This window comes from Cheilinus undulatus, linkage group 17, assembly GCF_018320785.1.
Source record: "Cheilinus undulatus linkage group 17, ASM1832078v1, whole genome shotgun sequence".
Classification (NCBI taxonomy): domain Eukaryota; kingdom Metazoa; phylum Chordata; class Actinopteri; order Labriformes; family Labridae; genus Cheilinus; species Cheilinus undulatus.
In genome coordinates this window covers 32,142,094-32,161,207 of record NC_054881.1, presented here as the reverse complement: position 1 = coordinate 32,161,207, position 19,114 = coordinate 32,142,094, and the positions used below count along the sequence as shown (strand labels likewise).

Below are 19,114 nucleotides of genomic sequence, written 5' to 3'. Positions count from 1 at the left end.
ATCAGAAACAATCCTGTGGAAGGTCTGAGTCAATCTAGCCACCTGTATGTATTGATTACTTAAGACTCTGGTATTAACAAACATAAATGATGGAAAAACTCCTGGCACATATGCCTGTTCTGACAAACAAATGGTCTGAAACTTTAAACAACTTTCATGGCTGTCTAATGAGTAAAAACAAATCAAATGACCGTTTTGTAGCTTAGTATTTTGGAAGCTGAATCTCAGACTTTTTTCTACTGTAAATCCTTATAGACAGCTTTTTCATAATTTCACACAATATGAAATAGGAACTACAACAATGTCAGGAATCACGCCTGCCTTTTTACACGTCTCACTGGACTCCTCTCTGCGTCACAGAGCCTACAAGTCAAAATGTAGGGTAAAACATACCCAGAGCACCAGCGTACAGCCCTTACAGAACCACGGTCACTCCAGTAAACACAGGTCGACTCATTTTTTAAGCTCAGTGGGAAACATTATCCTGATTTAACCATGGAAAACGACAGTGAAGAAGTTGCAATGAAAGAAAGCAGAAGACGTGAACGTCAAGCAGGTAAAGCTTTTTGTCGTAATAGTGTGCTATTACGGAAAGCTTTGCAAAAGAGAGCTGAATAAGTGACGTTAATCGTACTATGTAGGCGGACCGAGAGTAAATGCTAATGCAGAGTTACATTTAACGTTTCTTTATCGTTACTAAACTCAGAATTGTCCAATTAGGTGGTGTTAAAAGCCTGAAAAGATACCAAATGTAGCCGTTATTACACGTTAGCTCACAGTAGAAGCTAACACAGACCAACCTAGTGCTAGCGTAAAGTAGCATGCTTCACTCATGCACGAGCTACTGTTTGTAATCCTTGGACGTTAGTGAGGTAACGGTTAATATCGCCCACATTTGCAGTTTATTTATCTATGCGAAGCAAAAGAAGAAGATAGTTAAATAAACAAAGGGCTGAATTGATCACTGGCTCTTCAAACTAGTCATTCATTTTGCCAATTACTGTCACTGGGATTAAATTAATCAGTTAAACCAGTTCAGAATGACATCCTGATGACGCTAATATTCCGTGTTTGTATCAAGGTAGGGCTAGTTTGTTTACTCACAGTCACAGAATGACCTTAGATGTGAGGTCTTAGTGCAATCAGAAAGTAATTGATTGATTGAACATGGCGGAGACAATTATACTCCACATTAGGGCTGAGCGATATGGACCAGAAAGCAGATGATATGTTACAGATAAGTGACAATAGGTGATATATAGCTTGATGTTATTTCTGTCAAGAAACGACAAAAATAAGATCACTTATTAGTCAAATCTAAATATGCCAAATGTCACACAGGCCATTTCATTAACAGCCAGGTACACACTTTTTAACATACAGGTGTATGGGAAATGTAAAAATGAACAATCCACTTATTTTTTAAAAAAAATGCCATTTAAATTACATCAATAAAATAATTCCCCATTTAGGCTAGACATTAAATAATTTAAAATAAATTTAATAAATTATCAGAAGTCCACAAGCATATCACTGTCAGTTGTTCTTATTTTTTTTATTGTGCACTAAGTCCAGTATCTATTTTTGTTTTGCCAAATGACCGCATTAAGCATTTCAATATTGAAGAAATTGTATTACCCTGTACCTTCCTGAGGAAATTTCTGTTTGGTAGAGTGTTTCCTTACTGTAACGATGCTTCTTGATAATAAGTCTAAAACCATTGGAAAGCCTGTTAATTTCCCTCTTAAATAATGCAACATTTGTAAGGAACATGCATTTGTGGGATGAGCAGCAGAGCTAAGTATGTGGGTTGTTCCCATGAAAAGTTTTCCAGATCTTCTCTGCCATTATTTTGCCATTGACCCTTGTTTGGTGGTGTTTGGTGGATTGGATGAATAAACCCAGAAGAAACAAGACATCTTAGTAATTTAACAATTTATTTATTTAACAAACAGCAGTCTCAGTAGCATGTGGACGAACCATACACAGCCACAACAGCCTGGCATCTCCTATCCATGCTGGTCACCAGCCTGGGATGGCATCCCATTCTTCAACCAGAATTTGTAGGGCTGCTGTGGCTGTGTATCGTTCTTTCACATGCTCCTGTTTGTTAAATAAATAAATGTACCATAGCTCTTGTTTCTTCAGAGTACAATCATCCAAACCACCTATCACCACCAAACATGGTACATGAAAAGATAAGCTGTTTGGCTTTGGCAGAGAGAATTGGTAATTTTTTTATGGGTGCAACCCACATACTCAGCTCAGCTGCTCACCCCACAAATACATGTTCCTTACAAATGTGGCACCATTTAAAGGGGAAATAAACAGGCTTCCTAACAGTGTAAGACTTTTTGCCAAGAAGCATTGTTACAACAGAGAAATCCTCTACCAAACACAAATGTCCGTACTTTATGAGCAATTTCCCAGCCTTGTTCCAGGCTATTTGTTGTGATTGCAAGTTTAACCTTTAATGACTTAATCAGCCACTTAAGAATTTGTGCTATTTATCCCTTAGTATATGTTTTCTGCAGCTTTGCTGAAACTACTGAAATAGCCTTCTGACTCTTAACTTTGTCTATAGGTCCAAGCAGATATGATTCTGAAGGTACAATCTCATTCATTGAATGATTGCATGTCATTTGTTAAATTATGACTGAAGTAAATGCTACCTGCACAGAGTAGGCAATGTGGCTACAGGTGTTTTGTCTAACAATTTCCTATGAGCAGTATGTGTGTGAATACATTTGGGCAGAACCGAGGTTACAACTGACTAACCAGTGTTTATCATGAATGGATTACAGCAGCTCAGTTTTTGCTTTTTAGTTAAAGAAAATTAATGCATATCTGAAAGGCCTTGCTTGTGATCATGTCTTTGAAAAGTAACTATTTCAATACTGGTTACTTAAATCCTATACAACCAAATCCAATAAATGAATGTTTGTGCATGTTTTCCTCTTCTCTCCCCAGCTTTGGAGAATACAGATGCTGGCATTGGCTTATGTGGTTGGCTGTTGGTCGGGCTTTCTATTCTCCTCACTCTGGTCACGCTGCCTCTCTCCATTTGGATGTGCATTAAGGTCAGCTGCTGGATAGACACAGCCTTTATTTGCAATGCACAAACAAAGCAGGCTGGTAGAGTAGACTTTATTATTGAAGGAACTCGAGTGTTTTGACAAGGCATTAGAACTGCAGACTCATCCTCTGGAATAGGGTATGTGTGTCTCACAAAAGCAAGTGAACTATTAGAATTTCCAAAATTAGAATGAATCAGGATTAACAGGCCAATTAAGTAACATGGTTCGCAGATCCTTGAAAAGTCTTTAATATTCTTAAATTGCACATTTGAAATTTAAGGCCATAAAACGTTGTAAAATGTCTGATTTTTACCAGTTAGAGGTCTTGAATTTTAGCATGAATTGTTGCACGATTATTCTCCGTAATTTAGGAAAAATCAGTGTTGGATGTTCTAAATTTACTGGAGGAGGACCCCTGACCCCTCTCTGATTTTGTCTGGCTTACAGTGATATAATTAACTCTTTACTGTTGTGAAACACTTGTCCAGTGCACAAACATCTGGGCTACCAGGTTGCAAACTTAAACATTCTTTAACAGATCTGCCTTGATAAAATGCATTGTTCTGCTTATTGATAGTTAAACTGTTTAGAATCAGCTTAGCACACCTGCAAAAACGCGTTACGATAAATATCACCATATTGATTTTGGCCAAAAATATGTAACATCCAGTTGATGACACTTCCCCCATCTGCTCTCTCTCTCTCTCATTGGTTGTTGTGGTTATTCCATCAAAAGCAGTCCAATTTTGAATCATACATATCCAACTTGATCAAGAACAGTAAAATAATTGTATTGACACCACACACTTGATGATTTTTTTTGACAAATAGTCATTTGTAACGGGCCTCAAGTTGGAACCCACCCTTCCCAGATCTTAGGGGTGCAAAGTTGGCTTAAAATGGTCTAGTGTGCGGCTAGTCTAAAGCTACTAAATGGGAGATTCCCCTCGCAAATTTTAACTGCTCCACTGTTTTGGTCTTTGTAATGAGGTCATAAGGAAGTGGTCTGACTAATTCCTCAACCACTGGCCTACAAGCAGCAGAAACGACAATAACCGCATGGCTGACATGCTTTTATTATTAGGAGCAAGGTGCATGCAGATTAACACTGAGGTTGAAAATGGTGGGGGACTCTCGTTCGTTCATCTTTTAGGTTAGAAGAGATAGTGAATGCTATAGTGCATCAGTCATCCATATGTCATTGGAAAGATTACATCATTTTGGCTATACACAGTAATATTCTGGCTCAGAACAGATCTTTGAGTAATTCTGACAATATGTTTTGCTTGTAAAATGGTTACTAAAGCATGAGAAAGCTTTTGGCCTGATTGGGAGAAAACCTGACTATGCTTCCTTGGACTGTTTTATTCAATAAATCAACATAAACTAACAAGAGCAAGTCAAATAAGTTTACATAACACTGTTTCAATGTCACATTTGCACAGTGCCTAACTAGAGTGGTATAAGAGAGGCGATCTAAAAGCCATTTATGTGTGTGTTGTTTTTTTATGTACACAGATTGTGAAGGAGTATGAGAGAGCCATTATCTTTCGCCTGGGTCGCATTTTGCGAGGAGGAGCCAAAGGTCCAGGTGAGGCAATGTTGATCGACTACCATTACAACTAACTTGTAACTTGTAATACAGTAGCATTTTTGCATACAACATATATTTACCCCAACATTTTTCTAATGGGATTACAGCATTTACCATGTAACACCATCCCTGCTGCAGTCCTTCTCCTCTCTGTATCTTCTTTCTTTTTTTGTCATTTAGAAGTCAATTGATGGGTGTCGGTTATATGTAGGTCTGTGCTTCCTCTAGTCTCTGTCTGTAACAGACAATTAGCATGTGCCGAGGTTTAATCAACAAAATTGCCAACCAGTGAGTCGACGTTTAGGGAGGATAGAGGCTGTGACTGAGGGCGGAGTGAAGCGAGGCAGACAGCAGGGAAAAAGAAACAACATCTTCAGCATTAGTCAAACAAAACCCTGAATCTTGTCTTGTCATGTCTGTGTAGAAGTCTTGGTGTGTTTCTGACTTCTTTAGAGTGTAACCACTGTGACACTGTCAGGAAATAACATCTTATATTTCCTTATCAGTACTTGTTTTTAGCAACAGGACACGACCCTCATTTGATCACTCATTGCAGCACACTGCCTCTCCACTTGTGTCATCTTTGAAATACAAATACAAAACTTTGTTTCTCTTGGTACTATTGCACATAGAAATCGGGGTTATTGTATTGCTAAAACTAGCATTTGGTATCAAAAAAGAATGAGCTTTCTAAAATCTTGACAATCTTACCCCCTACCTCTACTTAAGAAAAGTTGAGCCCCCAGGACCCACACAAATAAAAAAAGGGTTACAGTAATGTCTTTTTTTGTCAACCTTGAAGCATACAAAGCCTCATGCCTTTACTTTTTCTGTGAGGGTCCTTGGAGGCTCAGATCTTCCTTAATGCTGAGTATAACATCCTGCAAGAGCCAAAAACTGTGACCTGTTATGGCAATGTGTTGCTTTAGTTGGCATCAACATTGTTGTAAAGTCATATAGAAAAAATTGAAAAAACAGCTGTTGACTTTTCATGTGCAAGCTAAGAAATGGGTCTTATCTCTGCTGGCTTTTAGATGTGTGGGAAAATGTACACAGCAACAGCAGTCTTAAGGAAGTGGTCTCCATGACCACATGTTGTGTGTCTTTGGGGGTAAACATGCAACTCCACAATGTTCCAAGTCTGTATTATGTTTGGGACAGAGAGGTTTATGTTAAGGTTGTCATATTTTTAGAAATGCCAAGAAGCTCATAAACTGAAGACTCTCCCAACCAGTTTTAACAGAAAACTTTGGTGTCCTTTGTATTGAGGTCATATAGTGATGGACTGACAAATATCCCTTTGTAAGAGGATATAACTAAATGACTGTCATGCTTTTATAGTGGGTGGCATGGTACATGCAGAGCAGAAAAATGAACATTAAATTGGGAAGAGTGAGAGAGAGCAAACAGGACACAAAAACCTGAGAAAGCCCTTATCCCAATGATGAAGATCCTGAAAATGCTACCTGAACAATTTTATATAAATCAAACTACGATGGATTTCAACACTTTACTGGGTTTATAATCAGTATTTTTGTTAAGACAATAACAAGTAGGATTATAAGAGCTGCAGATGAACAATAGAAACCCACTCACTGTCATGATTATCTATACAGGGATATGAATAGCTGTAGTACTTTCCCATGAAGCCCCTCCCTTCAGTGGTACAAAAAAAGGACTAAAAATTGAAAATATTTAGGCCTAATAATAACAATGAGAGGGTGCCCTGCCTCAGAGTTCAACATACATAAGCACAAGCGTATGCAAGTTCACTGAGGCCCCATTAATAAGGGCCCTCAGAGCCATATGTCTGGCAATTCCTCTGTATTTCTGTCTGTTTTATGTCTGAGTGCCTTCATCATTCTCCTCTTAGTGATGTGTCCTCTGATTTGAAAGGCATCGTATTTGTGTAGGTAAAAAAATACAGACTCCCATGAGTAATAATTTGCATACATCTCATAACTCACTGTCTCTCTTTGTTTGATTTCTTGTTTAACTGGATCTAAAAACCATTTGGTGTCCTCTCAAAATGCTGAAATGTGACTCCTCGGAGTGCCAGGGGACTCCTGTTTGTGACAGAGTGGAGTAATAATAGCTCTCCGCCAGCAAACTCCACATTCATGAGAAGCAGGAGGAGCCAATGCCAAAGTTGAATTCAGCATTTGGTTTCCCGTAATGCCCCTTACCCTCACGCTCACAGTCTGGCTCTGACTCCGACTATAACATCTGTTATATAATAGTGCTTTAGAACATTTCTCTGCATATTTAGTCAGAAAAAGGCTGGTGGGAATAGTTTATTATAAATGATTGTGTTTGTGAAACATTTCCCATCTGTAAACAATTTTCTTCTGCCATCAACAGAGATTTTTATTGATGAACAAGGCTTTTTTTTTTTCCAAGAGTGGAATTTTCCACTGCACCATATGATGGTTTACAGCGTCTGTGAGAGCAACCAAGGCCGCTCTTTTTGTCTGACAGGAAATGTGATTGTTGCTGGAAATGTCACGGTAGAAACGGCATGAGAAGACTGCTGTTGTCTTCATTTCTTCTCCTGAACAGATGGCAGTGATCTCACCGTTTAAATACACAATATCCTGTCAGGAAATGCAGCCCACTTGTCTCTAACTGGTGTGGCAGCATTAATGTTTGCTAAATGATTGCACACCTAGCACATGTCTGTTTCACTCAGGCACATGCCTAGTGTTGTTTAATGCACTAATCATTGTGACTTGAAACAGGCTTATGAAAGCAGCAAATATCCACAGCTTTGCCTCGCTGTCAGCACAGCTGCAGTCTTATAAAGAGAGCTTGACTTGGCCCCATGCCCGACTTTCATTCATCCCGGTGTTTTCAAACATTTGCGTAGAAGCTTCCTCATTATTGTGTTTACAGCAGCTTTAGTCTTTGTTAAAACTATTTGCATTCTTGTGATACCACAGGGCTGTTCTTCGTTGTGCCGTGCACTGACAGCTTTATTAATGTGGACATGCGCACCATTACCTTCGACATCCCACCGCAAGAGGTATGACACACACACTTCCAATTACATTAAACAAATACTTTGTCACATTCAGTGGAATTCAAAGGACATCAAGATAATTGTGCAGAATCTTGAGGCAGCCAACCCAAAAGCATGCATTGATTAGTAGAGCTGTCTTGAACATTTTCCTCACCATATCACTTAACATTTTTTTAATCTTTTATTTCTTTGTCAATTACTAACTTGCTCTCAGGTTTTGACCAAAGACTCTGTGACAGTGAGTGTGGATGGCGTGGTGTACTACCGGGTCCAGAATGCTACCCTGGCTGTGGCTAACATCACTAATGCCGATGCTGCTACCCGGCTGTTGGCCCAGACCACCCTGAGGAACGTCCTGGGTACCAAGAACTTGGCAGAGATCCTGTCTGACCGTGAGGAAATCGCACACAGTATGCAGGTAGAGTACAGTTGCTGTCAGTTCACTTGCTGTCAACTTGCAGTGTAATCAAAACAACATGCTAGTTGTACTAGACTTCCTAGAATTACCAGGGTATAAATGCTTGACTTTCATCTACTGAAATAATTGCACTTTTACTTAAGCATGTAGAAAACAATATTCCAACCTATATATCCCAACCCTGACCTTCCTGAACTGAAAATATGCTCCCTGTGAGAGCAGTAGATGGAGGTAGGTTGCTTTGTGGTCCAGAAGATGGCTCCATATTGTTTATAACGAAATATGAGGTCTTAAGTACTTAGGTGTGATAAATACGACTTAATTAGATGGGGTAGGCAACTTTGGAAAAACTAATAAATATTTCAAAAGTATCCAGCTGAAAACATCTCATAAGCTTTATCCCATAAAAACATTAACCTTGTATCATTTCACTTATGAATAGGCCTCCTGAATGCTTTATATGTTTGGCAAGGAACTGCTAAGAATATATTTTCTCTGTCTTTTTTTTAATCAGTATTTGATTAATCTATTTTTTTGAGATGCAGTGGGAATTTCTACACAAATAACACAATTCTGCCCTAGCTCTCAGAAAAAATATGGCTTATGGCTACTTAGTAGGTCAAGTAAATCTTAATAATAAGGGTTTAAAGGTATGTACATTCACCCCCCACAGTCACAATGTGGGCATCTGTTTCAGATGTCACAGCCTGGTGCATGCAGTCTTTTGACATTAAAGTCTGAGTGGAGAAAATAGGCATTGAAACATGGCAGAGTAAAAGACAACAAAAGCAGCAGAAGAGGCAGATGCAACAAAACACACCAAGAAGTAATGTAATATAGCAAGATGACACAGCAGAGCAAGAAGACAAAATCTCTTTAGATCAGTTGTGTAGGAGCACCTGTGCAGCAACTGAGCATATGTCATCTGCTGCATCTGCTGTTGTACCTGGCACAAAAAGATGGGCCTCCATTGCCAGGCCTTAACTTTTCTCCCTTACTTTTGAACATGATATCTGAAGTACGTTTTGAGAGATTTTTCACAAATGCCCACTCTGACTTAGAATGATGTAATTAGATTATTAGGTTTCTTAGGTCAAAGGTCAGGGCCTTATGCTAATTCCTTGCATTTGAGACTTCTGTGAACACACAACCACATATGCCAGTTCAGATCTTCTTCTTGATCCCCCACTGTACCTTCACTGTCTGCATTGACCCATGGTTAAGTCACGCCCAAGTTACGTTTCATGGTATTAACTTTGGTGGGCTTTCACTACAATCTTTTAGTACGGTAAACTCTGATATCTAATTTTCTAAGAACAAAATTAAGATTAAGTTGAAGAGATAATATGACAAAGTTGGGCATGACTAGTAGCAATTAACTAACTTGCGTTACATTGAGTTACCTTAAGTTGCACAAAGTAATGTATTGTTTTTTTATGTATGGTTACAGCGCCTATAAAAAGTATTTACCCACTTGGATGTGTCACCCTTGAATGAATGTTCTAAATAAATCATGGTCAATGCATTTTTCTTTTTTTTCTTTTCTTTTTTGTTTTTTTTTTTTTTTTTTGTTTTTGTTTTTGTTTTGTTTTTTTTACAAAAAACCCTCTAATGTCAGAGGAAAACCAGATTTACACAAAGAAATGGCAATTAAATAAAAATATAAAATGGTTAATAAGGGACAAGCCCTTCAGGCTGGCTGCTGAGAAGCATCCCCACAGCATGATCCTGTCACCGCAGTGACAAGACAAAACTTACCATCTACCCCATGCATGCCTGTATGCATGTATTTTAAATAACTTCACGTGAAACAATTTTACAGTCCTGCTGCCAAGGAGTCATCATGTCAGCAGAGTTCATATTCACCTTCAAGACACCTTTGGAAAAAACTTTTTTGAATATGCTAAAAGTATAAGGTTAGACCCCTCTAATACTGCACAGTAAAACAGTAAACAGAAGACCTCTAATGCAGTCAGTCAGAATAAATGTAGGCAATAAAACGAAGCTCCAATAACACAGACTGACTGGAAGAGGAAACAGAATGGAGGATTACAGTGCCACCTTGCCTGCTCACAGCCAGGTTTGCCTAAACTCATATTGAAACTAACAAACTGCTGTTAAAATGTGTACAAACTGTAGATTTAGAAAACCTTAGGTAATCCTGTGTTAGATGTAGAGCACAGCTGCTAGATTGCATTTGAGTTCAATTATTGATTTTTTCATTAAACTTCCAGCTTTTGTAAGTGATTATTTGTGATGCATGCACTTTGAAGGTTCATCAGTGATAAATACATTATTAAAGTCAAATAGACTGCACAAGTTCAGAATTATGATACACAAAGCATGAACATTTATGTTTTTAACTCTTAAGATCAGGGGTAAAACAAAGCAGAAAAGACTAAACGTCCTTTCTCCTGTTAGTATTGGGCCAGGGGTTAAAAAAAGCAAATTGTGCATTACTGCCATCATCTGGCATGGAGTAAGTTTGACTTTTTAGGCTAGTTTTTAAGAGCACATGTGTGAACATGATTTAGAGCTGAAAACCGCATTAGAATTAAATACAAATACAGTACCTTGTACAGTAGCTAATTTAATTACACCACTCAAGTAGTTCATTTTTATTTTGATATTTTATATCTAGTTAAGTGCTGAAACTGGTAAACAATTTGGGACTGAAAGGAAATTTATGATCATTATTTATTATTACCATTGGCTCTTTGTTATATTTAATCATCCTATAGCCAGCCCTGCCTTTTTTCCACCCTAGAGCAGCTGTTAAAGCTCACCCTAGAGCAGTGGTTTTCAAACTTTTTTTTTGTCCAAAGCACACCTAGGATCAAACTTAAATCTCAAGGCACACAAAATTCATATCCATGCAAAACAGCCACTTCACCATGTGTTACTTGGCTTAATATCTATACAAATGAAGTTTAAAAAATGATGATACACAAAAACAATGACTTCGCTTCACATAGGTCTTTTGGTCCAAACTAAAACTTCACAAACGTATTTGGACATATAGATATTATTTACTACCAATGTAGACCAATATTTACAGAAGATATAGGCAGATAATTTAGCCACTATAAAATAATTATGACAGCCATTATGGGGAAATATTTACAACTGAAAGGCGGATATTTACATTAGATGCAGGCAGATTTTTACAGCTGATATGGCCAATATTTAACCTCGCAAAGCAGATGGATACGCCCGTTCCATGTTTCTCACTGGCGAATCCATCTTGCAAAGCTCCTTTTTGAACCTTTTGAGCCCGGTTAGAAAGTGACAGGACCAATCAGGGACAAAGGGCAGTACATTCAGGGACAGTGGAATGGTGACGTAAGCAAACAGTAACAAGAGGCCGGTGCAATTATGGCTTAGGGTGGATGCTGCTAAAGCGCCAGTTTTATCAGAACTTGACAACATTTCTTCATTAAAGAACAAAGAAGAGCAGTGAGTTGTTTTCTTTTCAAAAATGACAAAAGTCATGTACTGACATGTCTTTAGTCGCCATTTACGTTATTCTTAGGTGGCTGCACATGTGTACCTCAGTCGCGGCTACGTCGCATGTTTTGTTGCTCTGATTGGCTCGTAAAGATGTGACAGGCAGAACATTCATCCAGTCACACTCCCGGGTTTTTAAAAAATTCTCTGCCCTTTCCCAAACGCTTAGTATTGAAGGTTTTCCAGATGGATGTGTGAAACAAATCCATCTGGCATGTCAGGTTAGCTGATATTTAGAGATGAAAAGGCTGATGTTTACAGCCAGTAAAGACCAATATTTACAGCCAATATAGGCTGATATTTAAAGACTTTTTAGGCCAATATTTACAGTTTTATGCAGTTGATATAGGGCTTTATTCACAGCCAATATTGACAAGTATTTACAACCGATATAGGCTGATGCTTACGTCTGATAAAGGCCAATATCTAAATAAGATATAGGCAGCTATTTACAGCTGATATAGTCAGATATTTATAGCCAATCAAGACTGATATTTACACTCAAAAAAGGCAGATACTTCAGCCATTACTGCCAGTATAGGCCAATATTTGCAGCTGATATAGGCTAATATTTACAGCCATAGTTGGCTGATATTCACAGCCAATATATGCAAATATTAACAGCTGTTATTGGCCGCTATCACCAGTCATTATTGGCCTTGGCCAATATTTGCAGCCAATATAGGGTGATATTTACAGCCAATATAGGGCAATATCTACAGCCAAATATAGGCCGTTATTTACAACTGTTAATGGCCAACATATACAGGCATCATCGGCTGATATTTACATCCAATAAAGAGCGATATTTACAGCCAATATAGGCCGAAGGATGCCCAATATTGGATTTTTGCAGATATCCAATGGGCTGGTATTTGTAGATTGATTTCAGCAGAAACTGATATTGATACAGATATTTAAACAAGTATTTTAGACCTTAAACCTCAGTCATTTGAACCCATTTCAAAGTTGAAAGATGAACAAAGAAAAAAATTTAAGTCATTAAGACACACTTTAAAGGGCAAGAAATGAGCAACACAATGAAAATGAACAAAGAAAAAGACTTTTACTGACGCTGGTCTGTTGGTCCAACTTGAAACTTACAAACTAATTAGTATGTATGGTCAAGTTTACAGTTGGTATATGCTGATACAGCCAAAATACTGGTTGTAAATATTGGCAGAAATTTAGATATCTGCCGATGCCAATAATTGTGGTTTTTTTTTTTTTTTTTTTTTAAAGATTTATTTTTGGCCTTTTTGCCCTTATTCGATAGTATAGGACAGGGGATAGAGTCGGAAACAGGGGAGAGAGCGGGGAGAGACATGCAGGAAATAGTGCCACGGGCCGGACTCGAACCCGGGTCGCCTGCGTACACGGCATGCGCCTCAACCACTCGACCACCGGCGCGCCAATAATTGTGTTTTTAAGATAATATCTGCCGATACTGATATCAGACTGATAATAATTTGCTAATAATCTACTTTGAGGCCCATATTTTACAGTTGAGAGAGGTCTATATTTCCAGCAATTGGCCAGTATTTACAACCAATATAGGCAACTATTTAGAGCTAATACAGGCTGATACTTATGTCTGATATAGGCCAATATTTAAATAAGATATAGGCAGACATTTACAGCTAATATAAGGCGATATTATTATATATTATTATATTATATTATACAGCCAATATAGAGTGATATTGACAGCCAGTATGGGCTGACATTTACAGATGATATATTGGTTGTAAATATCAGCAGAAATCTTTATACCTGTTTTTTACTGATAATTAACTTTTTAAGCTAATTTCTGCTGATACTGATATTGCGCAAATTGTAATGCGCATTTCTGATTTCTAGTTGTTTACTTCTTATACTGACTTGTTTTTTTTTTCCCACAGCACACATAATCTTGCCACAAGGCACACCAATGTGCCTCACTACACCATTTAAAAACCACTGCCCTAGAGTATTGGTTATTGCTAGATCTGTGAGCTGAAGAAGCATTTCAGAGGAGAGGTGAAATGTATAGAAGTCCAAGCCTAGTAATAATTAATGCTAATGTTAAATGAAAATAGAAGCTGCTGCTTTTTTTTTTGGAAGTTAGAACTTAGCAAATTCACCAGACTGCTTAAAATAATATGCATTTGGCTGGGGGCAGGTACAAATTCCCCACACTGGTGCCTTGACAGAAAAAAGATAGAGAAATGCTGCTGTAGACAATAAGTTGAGAGTTAAGGATTCGTCTCATTTTTTACCACATAATCCACATAATTTACTAGAGCTCTGGCTTGGTGTCCTTTAAGTTATTTAAGGAATAATTATTCTTGTGTCTGTACCATTTTAATGCATCCATGATTAAGAAGCATTTGTTTTATATTTAGTCCATCAGCACTCCCAATGTAATTTTCTCTAACAGGAGAGAAACATGTGGATGAGTGCCATCTGCTGGATGGTTTTGGTAATACAAGGCAGTTTACTTGAAACCTTATCAAACATGGGCACTTAAAATGAGATAATATTGTGATTATTGTACAAAAAGGCATTTGTGGGTGCTGGTTTAGCTCAGTTGGTAGAGCAGGTGCCCATATGCTGACGCTATAGTCCTCAGCACACTGGTTGCAGTGTCAAATCCCAGTCTTGGGATGTTTGCATGTCTTCCCTGACTTTCTGTCCCCATATTTCCTGTCTCTCTTTGGCTATCCCGTCAAACTGAAGGCAAGTATAATATAATAATAAAAAGGAGTTTGTGAAGTGTGGCTAATTTATTATTATTATTATTATTATTATTATTATTAAATTACTTTATTGGTCTAATATCTGATTCTAACTTTACAGGACTTTACACTAACATTTAAATATGTTTTTTTATGTTTTATTCTTATGATTATCAAATATCCCTTTTTTATTGTGACACTTTTTTTCTTTTTCATGATGCGTTTGATGTGTTTTATAAAGCACTTTGAACAGCTTTGTCTCTGAAATATGCTGTATTGATTAACTGGCCTGGCCTTACAACATCCTGACAAAATAAGACATTTTAACAGAGCCTCTTAAGAATTACCTTTAAAATATGTTAAATAGTATCTTGGTGATTATGTCTGCCCACCCCATGCACATAGGCAGGTGGCCCAGGTTCAAATCTGGCCTGCTGCTCCTTTTTAGCATGCCACTCCCCACTCTCTTCCCAGCTCTTAACTCTATCTACTGCCATGTCCCAAAAAATGCTCTAGAGCGTAAAGGTGAAAAAGGATAAATATTCTTACAAATGTTGAATTCTCATATCTTTGTCTTCTTAGTCCACTCTCGATGATGCTACTGATGACTGGGGGATCAAGGTGGAGCGAGTGGAGATCAAAGATGTCAAGCTACCTCTTCAGCTGCAGAGAGCCATGGCTGCTGAGGCAGAGGCCAGCCGTGAGGCCAGAGCCAAGGTGCAGTTATAACACATCCACTCAGACCTATGAACAGCCCTTAACAAGCCTATTTCACAGCTTTTTGTTTCAATCATCATCTCACCTCTCTTGTTCCCCTACTCCAGGTGATTGCTGCAGAAGGAGAGATGAACGCCTCACGCGCACTGAAGGAGGCCTCTCTTGTGATTGCAGAGTCCCCGTCAGCCCTGCAGCTGCGTTACCTTCAGACCCTCAACACCATCGCTGCCGAGAAGAACTCCACCATCATCTTCCCGCTGCCGCTGGAGATGATGCAGGGGTTTATTAAACACTGAGGGAAGTCTAGAACACAGCAATCACATTCACGCAAGATAACATTTACACATGCACACATATTTAGAATACTGCTTTAAAAACAAAATGATTTAGTTGCTACATTAAAATTTAAAAATGTGTTTTACTTTCAGATAAAAAGACAACTCAAAGAGATAAGCTGAGCGTAAAATGTGCAGTTTAGTACATTGTCACATGCCTTAGATTGACCTGACTGAATTTTTAGATGTAAGAGTTGAACAAAAATGGTCACTTTGCAGCAGAAGTGTTAAGTTTTATTCTGGGTTTTTTTAATTCTTTTCTAAACTGTCTGAATAGAAAGGATCCAAAACCATCTGATCAGTTTTACACTCATTCAAAGCAAAGTGCCTGCTGTGTTAGAAGCCTTACACTGCACACACACACACACACACACACCCACACACACACAGACAAAATTGCATACATTTTTCTCCTCATGATCGTTGTTGTCTCTTACTACAACTGCCAGTTCATTATCATTAACTCATGCTGTTTAATGGTTTAAAGTAATTGTAGGTATCAGCTGGTAGATTCTTACAGCTTTATTCCCTCTGTAAAAATACACTCTTCAATGTGCCATGACTGCTTTTTCTAAATTTTAATGTAGAACTCCTTGAATGAAATGACATCACACACTTGAAGAACACGACAGGACTTACAGTATCCTATCTACTGTATTTCAGCCATTATACTAACTTTTTTCACTCACTTTCAAAGCGAGCAAGTTGGTTTAAAGATCAACTTTGCATTTTCACAATATAAAGTGTTAAAAATATGGTGGATAAACAGCACGAGATATGGAGATTTTTTGTGGCATGATTTAATCCTGAAATGGATCGTGTTTGGCTCACTTTGTCACATTACTAACCAGCACGAGAGGTAGATATGAAAAGTGGCATACAGAAACACACACTTTAGTCTCGAATTACAAGCTAAAAATCAACTTAAGCTTGACAGTCTGGCTGCTAGCCACGGCGTCACTTGTACATGTTTACAGTAAGCTTTCTATTCATACTCTATGCTATATTTGGAAGGGTGGAGAAATTAAAAGGTTCACTACAGATTAGACCACTCAAATGTCAGTATAATCAGCTGCACAGGTGGTGCTCTGTGTTTTTTAGGTTTTTTTCACACCCAACCTATTTAGAATGAACTCAAGTCTCTTTTCCAAGTTAGTAATGTTTGTTTTCACTGGTATGGATCAATTAAACCATATTGAGATTACCTGAAAAGGTGGGTCTTGATCCCCAGTTTTCAGACTCTGGTACAGTTCATTTGTAGTAAGAACATAACATCATTTTGACTAGGGTTAGGTATTGTTCGTTTTTTTTTTTGTTTTTTTTTTGATACCGGTGCTAAATTCAATACCTTTTATATGGTGCTTGTGCCTTAACGGTGCCTGAACCAATACTTTTAAAAGAAAGAAAGTGTGTTGAAAGTCAGCAGGAGAATAAAAGGGTATCGTGAATGATTTGCAGAAATATCTGTAAGAGGAACATGGGTAACTGAAAGGAATCAATTGTAACTTCTCGCAAAATTCATATTCTGGCGTTGCATCAGAGACAAACAGTAACGTTAATGTGTTAGTCGATGTGATTAGTTCCTGGTAGGAAAATGCAAGCAGAGCAGAGATATTACTCCAAACAGCAAAACAATTTAAAGACAGCTCAGCTGAAATAAAGTGAATGCACATAAATCACACAAATTCCATAACATATTTCTTGCCTTTCATTGGGCTGGCGAGGTATTGCAGAGTATATACAGAAAATTGGACACTAAATTTGATACTTTTTAATACCTTTTTCAAAACCATCTTCATACATTTTTTGGACTACATCCCATGTACAATCTCCAGCCCAATACATTAGAGACACAGTTTTGTATTTTTGTGCTGATTGTGGGATAAAAATGTGACAACATTCAGTAGAATTTCTTGTAGTATGCAAATTAAGCTTTCTTGAAGCATTTTAAGATTAGAAAATGAGTGAAAAGACATTGATTTGATACCATAAGGTAGCTGACAATTAAAGATCCTATTTTTTAAGAAAATAAATGGGTTTTTACAGCAGTATTGCAAATTCTCTAATTTGGATTTTGATGCATTGATGCGTCCATGATCACTTTACTGTTGCAGCTGAGAAAATATAGCTCATTATAGTTGAGTTATATTCATTTTAATAATCTGGTGGTGTTTTAAAAGAAAATCACATGTGATTAAAATGAAATAGAATTTAAAAGCAGCAAAACCAATAACACCATTTAGTGAATATAATTTTTTTAAAAAGCAACAAAATTTAAAACATTCAAGTCTTGCATTTAAGGCTTTTAAATACTTTTTAAAAGCTTTCAATTTGGCTAAATCAATTGATCAGCTTTTGATATTTTTTAAGACCCCACACACACCATTGGTTTAGTAGGTATCAGATGTGTTGGTACCAGTACAATGTTGGTACTGAATTTCAATTCTCAGCCTTCATTTTGACCTCACTGCATGAAGCCATGTGCTTTTGTGGATTAAAGCAGCTATTGTAGTTGAAGAGCAAAGACAGACCTAACAGATCTGCGGAAACAATGACAGTGGTTGAGCAGATGTTCCAATCAATTAAACAGCATTTTCCTGGGCACCAGTTTTGCTCTCTTTTCAGCTTTCCTATCCAAATAAAGACCAAAGCCCAAATAAAAGCATTTTCCTTTTAGCTTTTAAACATCTATGCAAACAAAAACTGAGGTAATTATCAGCAATGCTACAGACTAGTTCAAAATTCATACCAGTGGAAACAAACTATAGGTCTGAAAACACCTTAAAGAGTTGTTCCTAATAATTTGTCCACCCTGTCCGGCTCCACTGCTGAACAGCAGGGACTGTTGGAATAAAATATATTGCAAATCTTTCAGCCGAAAGCCTTAACCTACTGCCATAGAGTCATTTTAATGCTTAATATCACATTTCTATGCACTTTCAGATGAAAAAGTCAGAGTATTTTATTCCTTTTTTAAATCTGTTCTCTCTACATGTGTGCTCTTTCTGGGTGTAAGCAAACAAACCAAATAGTAAATATCTTTCTATCTATAGTATCTTATATCTGATATATTGTTGTAATAGTTACCCTCCTTTAGACATATCAAGGACAGGAGTGTTAATAAACATTGGTATAATATTCTCTGTGTGTCTCAGTAGTCTCATCAGATATATATGAATTACATACATACGTAGATAAATATAGTCTATGAGGTTTGAATAGATTTGCAGTAGCTACATTTATATTTATACTTTTCTGTTGTTACACAATACAAAATCTGTTACATTGCTTAATTTCTTCACTTCTTTGCTCTGTTATGCCTACGTTCAGGATACGCATGCTAAGTCAAAAAGCTTAGTTTTGAAGCCTGTTACAGAAGGGAGAGACATGGTCACATAGGACCCCCCAAGTGTGGGGGGTTGTGCAGTTTCTCTGAAATGTTCATCTCGGTGGTGGCACTGTCAAGCAATGTGCTCAAAGTGAATCTTTTAATTGTCTTGTAATTTGGCTGTCGCAAGAAGAACAAAAAGAATTCAAGTGTATTGTTCTTTTGTAAAGCCTGTTAAAATGTTATAACTTTTGAAGTTTTGCTCTGAATATCTTGAATTGGTTTATTATAACTTTTTGTACACTTTACTGCAGTTCCATATGGTTTTATGTTGACATTACTTGTATACAAAGACCTCAAATAAAGATGATCAAAAAGCTTTTTGTATTTTGTGTTTAGTTG

General features: G+C 37.5%; 1 protein-coding gene across 2 annotated transcripts; it reads left to right on the top strand.

The window, feature by feature from the left end:
* Positions 1-400: 400 nt before the first annotated feature.
* Positions 401-19,085, top strand: stom (stomatin). Of its 2 annotated transcripts, XM_041810781.1 has the most exons (8): positions 404-556; positions 2,585-2,608; positions 2,971-3,080; positions 4,596-4,668; positions 7,611-7,693; positions 7,905-8,108; positions 14,915-15,049; positions 15,157-19,085. In XM_041810781.1, exons 1-8 carry the CDS (start codon positions 496-498, stop codon positions 15,343-15,345), a joined length of 879 nt encoding a protein of 292 aa, XP_041666715.1. In that variant the 5' UTR covers positions 404-495; the 3' UTR covers positions 15,346-19,085. The 2 variants fall into 2 exon arrangements, with proteins under 2 accessions (XP_041666716.1, XP_041666715.1); XM_041810782.1 differs by lacking the exon at positions 2,585-2,608 and having other exon boundaries at positions 401-556.
* Positions 19,086-19,114: the final 29 nt, after the last annotated feature.

What these genes read in the sequence shown, in the direction of transcription:
- stom (XM_041810781.1), top strand. Translation starts at nt 496, where the DNA reads ATGGAAAACGACAGTGAAGAAGTTGCAATGAAAGAAAGCAGAAGACGT. An exon ending in AAGACGTGAACGTCAAGCAG is followed by an intron (nt 557 to 2,584) that starts GTAAAGCTTTTT and finishes CTTTGTCTATAG; the next exon opens with GTCCAAGCAGATATGATTCT. An exon ending in AGGAGGAGCCAAAGGTCCAG is followed by an intron (nt 4,669 to 7,610) that starts GTGAGGCAATGT and finishes GTGATACCACAG; the next exon opens with GGCTGTTCTTCGTTGTGCCG.